Source organism: Toxotes jaculatrix, chromosome 3 (assembly GCF_017976425.1).
Source record: "Toxotes jaculatrix isolate fToxJac2 chromosome 3, fToxJac2.pri, whole genome shotgun sequence".
In the NCBI taxonomy this organism is placed as follows: Eukaryota; Metazoa; Chordata; class Actinopteri; family Toxotidae; genus Toxotes; species Toxotes jaculatrix.
In genome coordinates, this window is record NC_054396.1 from 7,871,521 (window position 1) to 7,889,303 (window position 17,783).

Here is a 17,783-nt window from a genome sequence, read left to right on the forward strand (position 1 = left end):
ACTAATTCTAATGGAAAATTAAAATCAAACAACATAACAAAAATTAAAAGAGAATTTTAAATCGTAGTATTTATCAAAATAAACTTGAATTGGGTGTAAATAACCCTGATAATAGAGTAGTATAATCGGAACAAACCATAATGTATCAAGGTAAGACTGAATAAATGAATTAGCGCTAAATCCGTAATTCAGCGGCTAAACTGTGTCGCAGATATGTCACAACGCTGGTGTAATGATTTTTATTCAACTACATGTTACAAAAGTCAAAGTTACACATGAAACAACGGTCTCTGAGTGATATGTCTCCCGTTCACAGAAGAGAATGGACGCACCGTAGGGTACGCTCGTTTTCTACAGAGTACACTCAGCCTGGGCGGAGTACTGAGAGCAAAGAGCAGGATCTATGGTGTGTGAAGAAATCCGCTTCCTCAAACGGAGAGGTAAAACACAAAACGAGCGTGCCCTATCTGTACTAGACGATGTAGGATTTACGGAAGAGGAGTCCCAGGCGTGGCTGAAGAACTTCCGTCTTTTACAGCACAAAAATGGTAAGTCTGCTGCACTAAACATATCTTATATTTTATTATTTAACCATTTACCTTTGCTAACTAGTGCTACATTCAAGGCGACGTTAGCTAGCTAGCTCCGTGTTACTCGTAGACGGGATTTCGGGTTGGCTGCTGTGAAATGAGAAGACGGGCATCCTTGACAGGGTTTGCTGAAACTGAAGTGATTGAGCTGAGCTGTCTTTTCCTCTCGACCCCTTTTCTCCCCCTTACTGTGACTCTGTGACTGGTAGCTCTCCCAAAGCTGTGTAACCTATACCTCTATAATAAATAATTTGGATGAGCTGCAGCCTCGGCGAGCTGAAAGCATCCCGTCCACTAACGTCAATACAAGTATAATTATTCGTGTTTTAAGTCAGTGTATATACACGTAACCTTCGTCGTTTTAATGCATTTTTTTTCTGCCCAGATGGGCTGGTAATGGCTCTATTTTTAAAAACAGAAAAGCGAGGCATCTGATTGTAAGTGGGTTATAACTGGGCTGTAGCCACTGCATCCCTGCACACAGCTCATTTTGGTTCCTGATCACACCTGACCTCATAGTCTGACCCTGCGGGCTGAGTCACCCCTCCCCCCCGACTAGAATGGGAGGTTTACTTTGAATGTACCCCTATCTAAACAACGGATAACATCGTCCAGCAAGATCTTCTCTGCATTGTGACCGACTCAGACATTGTTCTCGTTAAACCTCTCCTCAGACAGCGACTCTGCGCCCATACTTGAATGCTGTGAGGGCCACCCTGCAGGCGGCCCTCTGCCTGGAGAACTTCTCCTCTCAGGTGGTGGAGCGTCACAACAAGCCGGAGGTGGAGGTCAGGTATGTTAAATAACATAAGGTTGGAGAATTAGCAGTCTCCCTGACTGTCCCCCCTCTGCTGTGCTTCGACCTGTTTCTCGTGCCCCTGAGCTGTTTGTAGATCATCTGCTGCTGTCACACAAGTTTAGGCTTGTGCAAACTTGCATAAGAAAATCTAGGAGGAAAAAAAATGACACAAGCATGGGCAAGGCAATGGGGACTTGCTGCTTCTTGTTTGCAGCTGTCTTCCAAATACATTCAGAAGATTAGGAGTTTTTTTTTTTTTCTGTAAATCACCATTACGTCTAAGTTATAGCTCTTGTGCATAATCTTCTGTGTGGAGCCAATCAGGGACTCAAGCACAGTGATCATTTTTGGTATCTGCAAAACACAGTAGTCTAAAACTGAGCATGCCTGTTTAATTTATAATGGATGTATTGTGATGTGGATACAGGAGCAGTAAGGAGCTGTTACTGCAGCCCGTGGTGATCAGCCGTAATGACAAGGAGAAGGTTCTCATTGAGGGATCCATCAACTCTGTCAGAGTCAGCATTGCTGTCAAACAGGTGAGTAAAAACCAGTAGGGTTTTGGTAATGCATTTGTTATGAACTTTCTAAGGTTGTCTCACAGTCTGACATGCATTAAAAACAACCTCTGCTACGATTGACTGTAGGCTGATGAGATCGAGAAGATCCTTTGCCACAAGTTCATGCGCTTCATGATGATGAGAGCTGAGAACTTCTTCATTCTGAGGAGGAAACCAGTAGAGGTAAGAGATCGAGTGGGGCAGGGCTAATCTGGGTTATAAATAATGGGTTGAAGAATTAGTGACAGAAGAGAAATCAGTAAACGGGAACAATAAAAATGAGGAACGTTGTAAACTCTTTAAATGGCTGACATCATAAGGCTCTTCATGCACAGCTGTTGGAGAGACAGTATACAAATATAAAATCAAATAATATCAATCAATAATATCAAAATGATCTATCACTCAAATTTCTAACATGTCCAGCCTCACTGACTCGCTTCTTTCTCGTTTCCTCTCTTGCACTGTGATTTCAGGGATATGATATTAGCTTCTTGATTACCAACTTCCACACGGAGCAAATGTACAAACACAAGCTGGTGGACTTTGTCATCCACTTCATGGAGGAGATTGACAAGGAGATCAGTGAGATGAAACTCTCTGTTAACGCCAGGGCCCGTATCGTTGCTGAGGAGTTCCTCAAGAACGTAAGAAACTTGTTGTCTGCGCTGATGGCCTTTTTTTCTACATAGAAATATCAGTCTCATTGTTGTAATTTGGTTATTTATCCACAAATTTTCTTTATTTTAAAAAACAGAAATGCTGACAAGGGAAATAATTGAGCCTTTCTCCTCTACAGTTCTGATGGCAGTGTTTGTCCATGGTCCAACACAAACCGGGGAACGCTCCAAGGGCCAATCAGCACAAGAGCGGAGAATTAAAGGAGTAAACAGCCAATCAGAGAGGACATGAGCGGAACGTGACCAATCTGGCGATGACACCCGTTGCACCCGTCTCGAGTATTTCCCTGTGCTCATGAATATCAATGACTGTATATAATGAAATATTTACCTGTTTCATTTTCAGCCACTTAGAACAAATCCCCAAACAAAGGCTGGTCCTTAAAGTATTAATCAAGTTGATAGCCATGAATACGGGGACATTGAGGACGTGCTGTTGCAAATATTTCGGCCAGGTTTTTGTATTTTGTGTATGTGAGTCTGTTTGTTCTGTCACTGTTGTTTCAAACTTAATCTTCAAATTTCATTGTTCAGGAAATCCATTTATGAGGAAAGTAGCCTTTGTGGTGTTAAATCACATGGAATAAGAGCTGTCTGTAAAGAAGCCTCCAAAACCCATGTTTGAAAATAATCAAAGAAAATAAAACTCAGTTGTTTATAACTTTGTGGTTCTTATTTAAATACAGTCAGCCAGTCTTAGTCATTCATAGCGAGGGAGCGTGCTGCAGCCATACCTATAAATGGATTTGTTCTGCTTGTGAGGAAGTTGTTTTTATCAGCACTTTGACCACATCTCACCTTATGCACAGCTGTTATTTTAGCTGCGAGGAAGGGGAAGTAAAACCTATGAGTTACAGACAGCCTGTGAACCAGCTTCTGAAGTATATGTTCACATTTACTCCTTTGTCTAAACAATTAAACAGTACATCATAGTTTAAGAGAAGAAAGGGAAATTTTCAAAATAAGATTTAATCCTTTTTAAATTAACTTTTCTTTCCTCTGAGGTATTCGTTGGCATGCAGTGCCTCCCTGTAGTTAGATGCAAGGCTACTCAAGGCTTGCAGTACTTGAGGCAAATTGTCTTGCTCAACTGCACTGAAGCAATATTGGCTGAACTGTTACTATAACTATTTTACTCAACCACAACTAATCAGCCACTTTGGGGATTCAGAGGAGGAACATCATGGCCCGATAGATGGACAAAGATAAAGTTATCTCCTGGACTTTCCCTGCTCCTGATCATTTTCACTGTGCCATCACAGTTCACCTGTTTGATTCTGATCATGCAGCCTCTCGTTTCATGGAACCCACGGGGGACAGAGAGACTTTTAAAAGGATCTCCTCCAGTCCTGTTTTCTGTGGTTTTCACCCATTCACCACCACCTGATATCCACTGAACTGAAGAATCCATCTGAGAGTAGAATGCTAATACACCTCACCAGCATCCTCCACACTTTGTCAGTAAATAACAGAAGTGAAACAACGGTTCACAGACAGAAAATTAACCAGTGACATTTGATTTTTTGTTTTGGTCATTTTTTAAGCAAAAATGCCACAAATCCAGTAGTTCTAGTCTCTCAAATCTTCAGTGGTACAAGACATCTGAATATGTCAAACTTGGGCTATGGGAAAATGTGATGGTAATTTTTTTCACCATTTTCTGATATTTTATAGACCAAACAATTAATCCACATATTAAGAAACTAATCAGTAGATTAATCAATATTGGAAATAAGTATTAGTTGAAGCCCTTGTAAATATTCAAACCCTTTGCACAAGGTATTATCTTTAACTAGTGATCACATCTGAGTTAAATGTCAGAAGACAGATAATGACAGATTGGTCTATAAAAATAACACATCTTTATTATAGTGAAGTGGGGGATGTACAGTTTGAAATCATGACCCACATCAACAGCTTTGAGCTAATGTTGCATTTTTGCATTTCCAATAATTGTGTGCTCAGACGTGTTCTTCACATGCAAGTATTAAAGGCATGTTTTAACATCATTGGAGGTCTGCGTGTAGAATCAGACTCTTATACACTGTTGCCCATAAAACTGGAATAAAATATATTTTATTCCATGAAATTTTAGATTTTGAGATTTATTCTTGATAGATAAAGTGTATATCTTCTCAAAACTTTATTGATCAATCTCTTCCAATGTGATTACTGACATGTATAAATAGGACTAAAAAGAGGAATGTGTCTGAAAACAAAATTATTCCAACTTTATGGGCAACAGTGTATAACACATCTGTTTCAGGTGGATTCATATACAGTATTTGCTGCCGACCATACTGCTAAAAGATAAGCTTTTTTTTTTTTTTTTTTACAGTAACCATCCATATAAAATTTTTAGTTTTCACCATAGAAAACCTATGAATAATGACCCTGTCCATTCATTCATTCATTCATTAAATCAGCACATTGTCACAAAGCATCATGATATTGTTTTCTGAGCAGGTTTGTAACCTTGAAATTGCACATCATCACTGAAGACACCTTCGAGTGAAACAATGATTGCACAACACAGTAACATGTCAAACATGTAGGGGGAAGTCATATGATCATTTGATGAAACCATATGGTTAATACTTTAAAATATATTGCAGTAACCTTCAGTGTTACTTCTACTGCTGCACAATATTAACACACTGAGACCACATTGAATATAGTAACAAACAGACAGGAATCTGCTGAGACCCAAGTGTTTAAACCCCCACCCCCCTCTGTGCAAGACAACAGTTTGATTCATAATTAATCTGGACCAGCTATGCTGAGTGCCGCACCACGTGGCTTTCAAATATGAACACTGAGACCCATACAATCATCCTGTGTGAGGTGCTGAAGGAGGAGGAGGCACATCACTCAGTCACCACGGTGAGCAGGTTGTACAGGTGGAAAAGGTGAGAAAAACCACAGAAGTTTGTCACAAGGGAGAGGGACAGAGAGAGAGAGGTTCAACTTTATCCTCACTTTATTCCAGCAGCAGCGTGTCAGAGGTGAGGAGGGACGGTCTGCAGTGCGTCCTCAGTTGTACGATGGATGTTCACATTCTAGAAAGAGGAAAGCAGCAGTGTCAGATGTCTTTGGTGTACGTATGAGTACATGAAAGAAATACAGGCAGTCGAGAAAACAACAAATCTTTGCTACCGTGATTTAGCTGCCAAAGATGACACACTTATACCAAGCTGTGAGGTTGCATGTTACAGCTGTGCACCCACACACTGTACACACTGCTATTTCTGCACATGTCATTGCCTCTCTTTATCAGTGTTGCTCAGTGTTTGGCACATGCCTCGTGGTTTTCAGGACAGCTTTCCATGACACATTAGGTAGGCTTTTTTGTTTTCTGACTGATGCAGCTACAGTGTGTCCTCTGGTAGAGCCCTGGTTGTCTCATGTTGCTTGGAAAAATGTTTATGAAAACCAGATGTCTTAATATTTGCTGACACATGCTGCCAGCTGGCATTCACCATATAATCCACCTTTGTAGCTGACTATGTCATTAACTTAATAATTCAGGCATTTTTTTGGTTTATTTTTCTTACACTGTGTTTATCACCAAGGCACTTTTTTCATCATTTTTATTTCTAAGAAAACGATTTATGCTTTTTAACAAAGTGTCTGTATTATAAGAAGAGTACATTTTGCAATCACAGTTACTCTGGACAGAAAGTGTGAGGCACAGTGAGTGTTTTGTTCAGGCTGATGAATGGCAGCACTTTCTTATGCACGCCAGCAGAGTCTTTGCATATGAATGAATGGGGAAATCTCTCAAGACTTTCAGTTTGCACAGCAAAGTAAAAAGCAGGAAGGACACGGCACTGAACATCTCATCTGTAGATATAAAGATAGGAAGGAAATGACAAGCCTTGTTTGATCTCCGAGCAGAATAAGTAAGAAATATCCAGCTCAGCAGCCTAGACATATAATAAGATTTAACTTCAAGGTAAAGGAAATGACCAAAGATCTGAACTTTCAAAGATTAAAGAGGAGAACAGCTTTCATGCCAAGCTTTCTAAAAAGAAGCACAAGAAGAGGGTGGCAGGGATACATGAAATGGTTGAGTGGAGTTTATTTAGAAACAAACAGAAATATCTTCCTCTTAATTCTGACCAGTGATATGAATTTACTGTAAGAAACTTCACATTGTTGAACAAAAAACAACAAAACAAAGTATGTGTGTACTTCCAGGATCATCATTAGACAGTGTTAGACATCCTAAAACTAGGGACAATCTGTAATGGAGGACATTTCATAAGAAACTAAACAGTGTTGATTTTTTATGTGCAAAATGTAAAAAAGCACAGCTTTGTTTTGTGTTGTGCAAATCTGTAAAACTAAGATCAGAGTTTTGCGACTCGTGCCAACAGAAATATAGTGATGAGACACTGGTAAAAATGAGCATGGTTAAATCAGTTCAACAGAACAATGACTAAATAAACTGCACATAATCAAAGCTTCATGAAAAGGTGTTGGACTTCATTGCTTCACAGTTGAGATTACAGCATCCTTTAAAAAAAAAAAAACTTTCATCTGCTTTTCACTCATTCTCCAAAAATGGGAGAACATGCACGACACACGATCTGTGTCATAGGATTCATCATCAAAAATTAGAAACTGGATTCCAGTCAATTACCAACATCATCACGTCTTAAAGTGTAAGTGGAGGAAAAAAACAGAAGACGAGAGTGGAGAGAAATTCAATCAAGGGAAGGTGGAGAAGAAAGATTTCTGAGTTTTGCAGGTACATTGTGCGTCACAAGTGTATACTGTGCTTAATGAAGGGTAAACGAGGGAAGGGTTTGGGGAGGGGGTGGGGGTGGGGTAAGGTACTGCCTCATTGGTGAGCTGGCACTGTTAGCAAAGCCTCCTCTGACATCCGCGACACCTCTACGTTCTGTTTGTAAAAAAAACACACACAAAGAGGGGGAGGGATCAAAACACATCGGAGACATGAAATCCACCACACAGACTAAGCGAAAGGCTCAGAAAGACGTTTTAAGTTTAGATGTTCAGTATGTTTTTCACATGGTTTTCTCTGTCTTTGACAGCACTGTCCAACTATGGACAAAGGGAAGCCTCTGGCCTTACCTCAGGCACGTTCGCACCGAGCCGAGGATGTAGTTAAAATGCCTTCATTGGTTAGGACATATCTAAGTAGGAAATATATCACATATCCCTATTTAAGGAATCACAACATCCCACTCTGGTTTACTTCTCTTTCTCCAGAGACCAAAAAGATCACACAAAGGAGATTTATGGGTAATAGACAATCCTCTAAAACTCCCAAACTTCACTTGTAAGTGTGAATAAACTATTCTGTTTGTACTGCTTTTGATGATGTACTGATATCATATTTATCACATACAGAACATTAATATTCACAGCATGTGTGTTATGACAGGTGGGTTTCACTAAGAACAGCTACTGGCTGTCAAACTATCGCGTGGCAACTTGAATCAGGGCTGTTCACTATCAAACCCTGTATGAATCTGTAACATATTGCACTCAGAGGCATGTTTACCTAAAGGGTGTGAGGGTGAATATGTGGAACGTTAGAAGCAGTCGGAGTATTAGTCATTGTTCCTGTTTGTTCTGACAACCTGTAACCCTCAGATCATCCAGCACAAAGATCTGCTCGGAGCTCATTACTGTTTCATACAACTGTCTGTGAAAAACATCAAGCATCAGAATGAAGGACACCCGAAGCTGTGGGAACAACCTGTTTGTGATTTTTTACCTTACCTCACAAGAGCGGCTCCGTTCTACTGAGTGTGTGTGTCTGTGTGTGTTGTAATACCCACCTCTGGTCTTTCTCTGTGTGTGTTGACTGCCTCCACGTTTAAGCTGATGGACTCCACTTTACAGCCTGAGCCAGAAAGGTAAGAACATTAATTCAGAAGACAGGGGAGTGCACAATGGTACTGACCAGGAACAGATTCAGTGGGTAGTATGCACTGCTGAGAGAACAGTCCTACCGTAGGCCACCGGCGTTAGCTTCAGCACAGTGTGCAGCGGGCACTTCAGATACGGCAGTTCCTCTGTGTGGAGACAAACACACAGACCAACAGTTCATGAAAGTGCCCGAATAAACAGACTCTAATCCTTAGGCATTATTTCAACATACCTCTGTAATCTATCATTTTTATCTCCAGGTATTATTTTTTTTCTAACAAGGACAAAAGGGACAAAAAGGACAAAAGCGTAATTCGTTGTGCATTCTGCACCCAGTAACCTGATACTAGGTTCTGTCTGGAGGTATATGGTATACTGTAGTGTTTTGGAAAAAAAACAAAAGAAATCTGATCATTTTTAATTTGACATTTTTCCTACAGTACTCTGGTCTACAACATGGAAATCAGGTCACTCAGCCAGTTGTGAAACACACTTCTCTGTCTGAGCGCTATGAACGTGTGTCAAAGCTTCACACAGTAAGTGTTACAGTGCACACAACATGTCCTAAGGATCTTACTCAGAACAGGGTGCAAATACATCACAGTGTCCGTTTAACTGTGTGACTAAAAGCAAAAATTTGTGATGGTCACTGTAGTGCTATTTTGTACATTAAACCTTATGTTATAATTACAACGCTTCCCTTAATCTAATTACCGAATTTAGTGACCTCCTTCACTTCCCACAATGCAGTTCAACAACTTCCAAAGAAGTCCAATAAACACAATCTGTGCTTGTTTGTCGTATTTGACGACCCCTGATTTAGGTCCTGTAAAAGGACTAACCTGCTGTCTTGTCCAGGAAATAGGCCAGTAAGCAGCGCATGACGGCCTGGTGACAGATGACCAGCACGTTCTCCTGCCTCTCCAGCTCCATGATGACCGGCTCCAACCGCTGCACCAGGTCCTCATAGGACTGAGTCAGACAAGACGGCAAAAAAAAAAAGGCAGATCAGGCAGATGGAAAGCAGAGTCCAGCTACTACTACAAACAGATTTCACTGCAGAAGGCCGACTTAATCTGAGCAGCAAAGCCAACTTCATCAGTGTTTTTTTCTAATGAGGATATTTTGGGATCATTATGAAGAATGAAAAACGACACAAAAGAGTTGTAAATCTGCATATTAAAACTTCCAGTCAGTCACTTTTCTTCACACATACGGTTGAATTACTTTTCACAGGTAAACAGGATTGACATTTTAGCAAATGGAAAAACCAATACACTCTGTCTAGACCAATACCGCCTACAACAAGATTTCCCAAAGCACTGCATCTGCGCTGCCTGTCTGAGCAGCCAACTAATGCCCATATCCATCTTCCCATGTGAGATTAATGGAGAGGTAATGGGATGGACTAAAGGTGAGAACAGACCAGCGGGCATTCAGGCCCACAGTAAACAACTTGACCCCACATTTTTGGCACACACATAAATACGCTCACACAGAGACTAATGTGAAGTCTTTGTTTACTGTGATCTGGTGTTTGGCCAAATCTGTCTGTCTTGTCCAAGTTGAGGCTCATTAGCTGTGTGTAAGTGGCCGGTAGCCATCTGGATAGAGTATAATAGTCTGCAGTTTGTGTGTAGTTTGTGGCTGTGCCAGTGTGTGTCATTAGATTCACAAAGTATATTCGACTCTGTATTAGGAAATTCCAATTTTAACAGTTACACATTCACATTGCATGTTTAGACAAAGCATAACATTAAAGTTTTGCCACTGACCTCTCCTTTCGGGTACCGATAGCGGTATTTGTCCTGGTCCCTCAGAGCAAACTCCAGAGGATAGTTCTCCTGGATCTCCTCATACATCATCTCCTCACACACACCCTGAAACAACAACAACACACAGATTAAACTCCATTAACACAGCACTGATGTCTGTGCTTAGCAGTCAAGAGTGTCGTACTTACAGCATCAATCTCGTTCAGGACCTTCCACTGCTCGTAGGGCACACTTAGAGCCTCAGCTGTCTGGATCGTCCTCTTCATCTGACTGGTCCACACCTTCAAGTCGCTGATGTCCTGAGCCTGGATGAATTGGCTCAGCTTCTTAGCAAACTGCAAGAAGGAGTAAAAAAAATTTTTACTTTTAACAAACTCATCCAGCTGAGGAAAAAAAATAACTGCTCAGAAGACGTATCGTTTGGTGAAAAAGTCTGACATACCTCCTTGCCTCTAGGAGTGAGGCCTGAATCTCCTCCAATGCGCCCCTTGACATTGAGCTCACTCTCGCCGTGGCGACACAGGTAGATGGAGCGCGGCGTGATATGGATGTTCATGAGGTAGTAGACGATCCGGCTCTGGATGTGGTCCAACACCCGGTTCACCAGATAGCGCTGACCCACATCCATGATTTTAATGTAGGAGAGATCCCTGAGAACAGAGCACACACACCCTGTGTGATGTGACTGAGCCAAAACCAATGCAGAAAATACTAAATGACTGCATCTCTGATGCAAACACCAGTATGTACTTTAAAATGCTAATATGCTAAGCTAGTAAACTAGATGTCCCACAAAGTTGCACAACCGGGACATCTCTGCTGACACACACTTATCTCCAGCTTTCATCTCACCTGTCCAGAACTTCATCCAGTGTCTCGTAGGAGTTTTCATAACACTTGATCCTCTTCATGAAATCTTCCACTGCTTCTTCTGTATTACAGTTGGTGTAGTCGGGGCTACCAAGCTTCACTTGCTGAGCAGAGAAAAGGCAGAGGTGTAAGTATAGCACAGGCCAAAGTTAACTTTCTCCTGAGATGAAATAAACAGACTCCACTCACCACTATGTTCTCCTGTATGACATCTGGGTCCTCGCACACAGACTCCACAAAGAACACCTGAGGCAAAAAGAAGAAGGAGAACAAGTTAGGATTAATATGAATGTCAACTCATGTAGTGTCTTATCCCAGAACAGTGATCCAGCAAGTCACCTTAAAGCCATTCTGCTCAGCAAACTGAATGATGGTTTCCCTTCTTTCTCTTGTGGTGTTTGTTGCATCAAAAACCTGTAGAACACAGGACACTAGTTATAAAACAGTACCACAGCGTACACTGTATCCAACCAGCACCACACATCTGATACAACAATGAACATTTGACCTACTGCAACTTGGCCTCCTTCTTCTGTGAGGTATTGTCGCACATCATTCAATGCAGCTGAAGCACACTGACTGTAGAGATTAAAGATAACATTGGTCATAAATGGCATCTGTTTGGCAGTTAGAGAAACGTCAACTGGCAGTCTAAGGTCAAAGGCCGCTCTTACCGTCTGATCTTTAACCCCTCCTCGTTGTCCGGACGGAAGAACTCAAAGGACTTGTAGATCTTCACAAACTCTCTCCTGTATTGGCCTACGTTGAACTCTGTAAGAAAAATGGATGGGAGGGCAATTGAGATAACATTTCTATCAGGCTTGAAACTTGAAATGCACAAACCTGTACTAAATAAATTCCTTTCATCCTCTAGAGCTGGTTTCTCTTGTTCCTACAATTGTGCCTTGTTTGGTCAAAGTGTATCAGCTGACAGTTCTGTGAAGTCCTACCTCTGGTGGGGACCCCAATCCAGTTGAGATAGCGGGTCAGCTTCTTGGAGATATAGGTCTTTCCCCTGGCAGGAAGGCCCACTGTCACAATCAGGGTGGGACAGTTGGTCATACATACTGGAATGAGAGAGGGGAGAGAAAAGCTTCAGTCATGTGCTGATCACACATAACTCACAAGTTAGATGTTAAACTGATGCGTAAGGCCTCAGTTTAAACCATATTAGTTCATCTCAAGATGAGCTAATGAGCTAAACTGTTTTGGTCTACTACTGTTTTCACAACTGCAAATAACAACTCCATTACTATCTTGTGTAATACATCATTCATAGAGATTTAATTTTAAGACTAGATTGTCTTTATCAGTGTGTGTGTAATCTAGCGTTATCTGCAACGAAGAAAAAAGTCACATCTCGCCACTCTGAGAATGTTGTCAGCGAGGGGCAGAGGTCACGGTGGCACCAGGACGTGTCCGAGCAGTTGTGAAACACTGCACTTTAACTGCTCAAGACATCTGGAGAGAGAGCTAACAGCTAGTTTCCACACAGGCACTGTGTGTGCAAAGATGACTGGGTCAGAGAGCATGGAAGTTTTTAATGGGTGCTGCTCCACCACAGGTAATTTCTTGTGAGACACTGCCCTTTAATAAAAGCAAAATCTGTGGAAGCAAACACACACACACAAAAAAACTGGAATAGGGACAACAGTCCGTCCAAACAGTTTTAACATATTGAGCATTAGAGTACCTTCAACTACCACATTCCTGATATTTGAATGTTACCTTGTACTTGTTTAGCAGTAGGTGTGTCGAAACCTGTGCACAATAAATCGCATTTAGGAGCAACACTCCATCATCACAAACCCCTTTCATCCGAAAACACATGATTTCATTTGCCGTTTAAAATGCGATGAATCAAAAACCTCTTCTCAGTCAGGCCACAGTGAGGAGACACTGGTCACAAACAGAAGTGTAACCAGTGTGAGCGCGGGTAAAATGCAACCGCACATCCACAGGGCACATCACTCACATGACTGCGGGGACACAATCCCTGTTTACCAACACCTGGTGCTTGACTTGGCACACGGTAACAATGAGATGGACATCCCTGGTACCAGTCCTTTCTCCTCGATGCGAGCTGCCTTCATCTGCAGCGAATATCGTGTGAATCCTTAAATAACTGTGCGAACCAGATGGCGGCGGCAGCAAGACGTCTGAACTCTGTCAACTGTGCCCCCCGCGTTTAAAACCGTAGTAACGTTAGCTAGCACATCAAAACAGACCGATGTTAAAGCGGGGGGGGGGGGGGGGGGGGGGGCGGATTAGCGTTAATTATTCAAGTCACCATAGAGGGGCTGGCTGCGTCCGTGCTCGTTAATGCGACAACAATAAGCCTCATGCGGAAGAAATGAGAAATATGTGCTGATACTCATGAAAACACGGATGAAACTGTCACACACAAAGGATGCTAACAATTGTCGCCACGTCGTCATACGCACCCTTTCTCTGAGAAATGTGTTTTTCTGGAAGGCCATTTTTATACGGCATCCAGATCTTCTTCAGGGGATTTTGGGTGAGTTCCCGCGGATTTGACGGCGTTTTGTCCTCCATTCCGTCTTGCGGTGAGGCGGAGGCAGCCGCGGCGGGAACACGGGGCCTTTTCCCGTGATGCGTCTCTGAAGGTGACCGGTGTTTCATCCGCGCTGCTCTGCGAGGATGGAGACAGTCCGGCCGCTCCGTGTCTCTATCCGTGCTGTTGTCACGTGCTCCGATCTGGCCACAGTGGGAATCAACGGTCGACCACAATGATCGCAATACGGGCGCAACGCATATTCCCCTCTACCGTAAGAGACATAAACTGCGCTGACCCACAAAACACAATCTGAACGCTTCAGACCGCATGAACATTTTCAAGCGAAGCGTGAAAATGCACAACAATACACTGTTTTTATTTATTTGTTGGCGCAACAACAGCACAACTGTTTGACTGAGGTAGCTCTAACATGGCAGCTGTTCCTGGATTTATTAAAACTGTGCTGGATGCTAAAGGAGGTGCTAATTTAACAGATCATTTTCACAAAAGACATGTTGGCATGTTATTGCAGGAAAGACAAGAGCGTAACTAATAACATTAATTATTGCTACATAGAACTGAGCCGTTTAATTTTTCATTTCCTATTAAAATGTCTATAGGGCGGGACATTTGTCTACCTGTCACATACAGTGTGTATACATTTAAAGCAGTATTCATGTTTTCAGCCTCTTGGGGCAGCAGGACAACCGAAATACAACATTGACATATTATCTCCTTATGAACCTGTTATGGGGAATATGGCAACAAACTGTTGCCTCTTTACACACATCCAGCACATATATTGATCTGGAATTGCCAATCAATGCCAACGTTTCATTTTCAGTTTTCTTTTTTTGCTCATGCATGTGTTCATAAAACACATGCATTGTTTGATTTGGAGACTCCACAACACATCAAACTATATTGTTTTGGTCTTTGCAATACACAGAGCAGAAAGAGAATAAGCTTAGAGTACCTTAGGGTGCTTATCTAGGGGTCATGGAGGTCAAAGTGGTGAAGTGGCCTTTAAGTCTTAATGGACCAAAATCCTTTACAGTCCTAAGATTGAATTGTAACTGCTGAATTCTTAAACAGCCACAAAGAAAACCAGCTAGAGCAAACTTAGAAATGTGGCTTTAAAACTGACAGCTTAATTATTCTTTTTGATGCATTGAATTTAGTGACCTTACATTATTTTCAGCACAGCTCCAACTAACACTCAACAACAAAGGTCTACTGAGCAAGAATAACACCTGTGTGAACACGCAGGTCCACCAAGAAACCGCTTTTACCGCAGTCTCATTGTTGCTGCATTAGGTTTGACCTTATCTTAACACAGGGATTTTCTTTAAGAGCTGCTTAAGACTTGACCCTTGGCCTGTGTTTGCAAAACATAATACTAACCTACAAAATTAGTGGTAACCGGTTGATGTTATTTTCACTTGAAGAGGCTTAGAATCAGCCAAGAGGAGCAGCATTGTTCCATTCAAATCATTAGTATGGGAATCAGTCCAGACTGGAAAGGCTCTTGTTGTCCCACAGCAATTTCGTCTATTCTCTGAGCCTCGTGAGGAATGAGGTTGTCAGAGTATGATGCATGAGCTGTTTTAAAATATGGTAAATGGCTTTTGGTCGTTTGTGCTCAGAAAAAAAAGACTCCTGGTCACTTCGTTTTGGAAAAAGAAGGCACAGAACTGACTGTGATGTAGGCACAGACTACAAACATTACCAGTACTCTGAGCACATTTTGGGATAAACCATTTCTGCTGATTCTCAAATCTACCTGTAATAGGCCTTTTTTCACAGAGGACATTTTGACATGTCACAGCAGGGAAAACACAGGTGTAAATAATAAGAATGAATGATGGCTGAATTTTGTTTAGCTGCTTCAGTTTCAGGGCCCTGGCTGACTGGGACACCTGAATATACTGAAGCCATCATTAATGTTATTGGTAAGACCTGTTCATTTCCTGCCTTGACAGGTCAAAATATCTTCTGTGAAAAAGGCCTACTATGAAACCAATGCTATCTACATTTTCTCTTGATGCTGAAAGCCGTCACAGATAAAATTAGCAATCATTATGTGACAAAAAAAATCAAATGTCTTAATCCTGTTCTTATTGGACACCACACAAATGGACTGTAAACATTTTCTTACAGAAGCTAACACTTTACTCATGTGCCGACAATAACCATCAGATGGCAGCATTACTTTCACTTTCTGCATGTGTTTTGACCCAAGGCATGCGAACTACCCAGTATATGAATCACTTGTCATACAGTCCAGCTCACCAGCTCTGCAATGAATCCTTTATTTCTTCTGTATGATTGTAATGATTATAATGTTCATCAGTACAGAAATAAATGCACACTGCACTAACACAGAGTAAACAAAAAGAGAACAGTAGAAACTTTATAAAGAGAGGACTTTTTGCAGAACTTCTGTATTCTATTAAATTACATTGCACAGGTGAGATAAAGTAGTAAGTTTTGTACATTTTTGGGTGAGTGGGCCTATCAGTTCATCTGTTTGTGAGTTCCTATCTGACACACTCATTATATCAAGCCACAGAATCAGTCTTGGTGGTGGAGCAACAGGGCCCATGACCTAAATATGGTGAGATGGAGGTTTTCTAATTAAATACCTCCTAGTCTCTCAAATTCCCTGTCTGCTCGTAGACTATAATATATGTCAGGTTCATCAAGCCCACAAATAAATGGCACACTAACTAACTGATATTTTTAGTTTTTTCAGCAGGGTAAAATAAACTTGCTGCAGTGCACAGTTTTGATGGTACCATACAAACTCTGACAAACTCTGTATATTGTCAGCTGTTTATAAGTTAATCATTTGGTGTGGGGTTTTTTTTTTAATTATTATCGTCTGTATAAAGCTTGGTTACCCTGTGAGGAAACAGCAGTAGACTGGCGTTCATATGTGCGTTGTAAGAAATATCTCAGATAGTTTCCTATGAGGGTAAATCTTGCACACTGTATACTGGGACATGAACAGGAAACACAGTCGAGCTCCTCCTCCTCCCCCTCGTCCTCCGCCTTAACCCAGCAGCTACCAGGCTCTGGCTGCAGCTAACAGCTTTCAGCGTGCACTATACTGGACAAGTCATCTCCCAGTTTAGTATGTTAACGTTACACTCGGCAGTAAAGCAGTGTTCACCGTGCGGAGCGGCCGCTTCAGCTCATGAACCTGCACTCAGTGTTTAATAGGACGTATGTGTTGCATCGCAGCAGCCCAAACATGAGCTGTACAACCACAACCATAAACACAACAAACAGCCATAAAACGCAAAGCATCAGCCTCCGCAGCAGCATCTCCATCATCACCATCATCAACACCATAAACAGTGTGTGCAACAATTAAAGTCATAATAACCGAAAGGAAACCAGACTGATCTGCTTCGCTCTACACGAAGCCTTTGGTTTATTTTTTATAAAATTCGCCAGCAGTCCCAAAACACCCGCCTGTTTCCTCTTGCTAAAGCACAGAAAAAAAATAAGGCTGGCTTCTATATAAATATATATATATATATATTTATTTAAAAAAAAAAAAAAGACTGTCGCCTGTTTTTGTTATGTAGGGTAAAGGTCTCGGTCACAGCGCCAACACAAGATCGTCGACTCTTGTTTACGTCTTGAATGGCTGCTCGACCTGCCCCTCGCTGTCAGACTCTCTCTCTCTGTCATCGGGTAATAGATGCACATTTTAACCTCCAGCATGCACGGATCTGTTAAAGCGACGTGTCTTACCCGCACTGTCCTGGTTCTGCGCGAGCTTGGGTCGGCTGGAGCAGCCTCTCATCATGGGCGTCTGTCTGATGGAGCGCAGTGCCTGGCGGTGCGTACGTGCGTCCAACAGCAGCCTGCTGAGCGCTACACTGATGCTCACTGTACACACACCCGCCGTGTGAATGAGGGACCTCAGGCCGGAAGAAAGACTTTCTCCAAAAGTGGATGTAATGGAGTAGCAGCCTACCTGCCCCATGCACCCTCCCTAGACCCCACCCACCCTTTGACAGCTGGGAAGTGTCCCCACCAGTGCTTGCAGGACTTGAGTTGCACTGTTTCCTAT

At 42.0% G+C, this 17,783-nt stretch overlaps 2 protein-coding genes across 4 annotated transcripts; one reads left to right on the plus strand and one right to left on the minus strand.

The window, feature by feature from the left end:
- The first annotated feature begins 400 nt into the window (after positions 1–400).
- arpc4l (actin related protein 2/3 complex, subunit 4, like) lies at positions 401–3,290 on the plus strand. The gene is made up of 6 exons (XM_041034958.1): positions 401–548; positions 1,265–1,383; positions 1,817–1,928; positions 2,037–2,132; positions 2,426–2,596; positions 2,749–3,290. The coding sequence occupies exons 1-6, from the start codon at positions 546–548 to the stop codon at positions 2,752–2,754; spliced, it is 507 nt and encodes a 168-aa protein (XP_040890892.1). The 5' UTR covers positions 401–545; the 3' UTR covers positions 2,755–3,290.
- A 1,623-nt stretch (positions 3,291–4,913) lies between these two features.
- Positions 4,914–17,640, minus strand: LOC121178750 (6-phosphofructo-2-kinase/fructose-2,6-bisphosphatase 4). Of its 3 annotated transcripts, none has more exons than XM_041033064.1 (14): positions 17,462–17,640; positions 12,129–12,245; positions 11,853–11,949; positions 11,691–11,757; positions 11,518–11,592; positions 11,368–11,424; positions 11,161–11,282; positions 10,751–10,958; positions 10,497–10,643; positions 10,309–10,413; positions 9,376–9,505; positions 8,617–8,679; positions 8,443–8,507; positions 4,914–5,688 (listed from the first exon to the last, which is right to left on the minus strand). In XM_041033064.1, the coding sequence occupies exons 1-14, from the start codon at positions 17,514–17,516 to the stop codon at positions 5,629–5,631; spliced, it is 1,368 nt and encodes a 455-aa protein (XP_040888998.1). In that variant the 5' UTR covers positions 17,517–17,640; the 3' UTR covers positions 4,914–5,628. The 3 variants fall into 3 exon arrangements, with proteins under 3 accessions (XP_040888998.1, XP_040888996.1, XP_040888995.1); XM_041033062.1 differs by lacking the exon at positions 17,462–17,640 and adding an exon at positions 13,623–13,882; XM_041033061.1 differs by lacking the exons at positions 4,914–5,688; positions 17,462–17,640 and adding exons at positions 6,694–7,535; positions 13,623–13,883.
- Between the last annotated feature and the right edge of the window lie 143 nt (positions 17,641–17,783).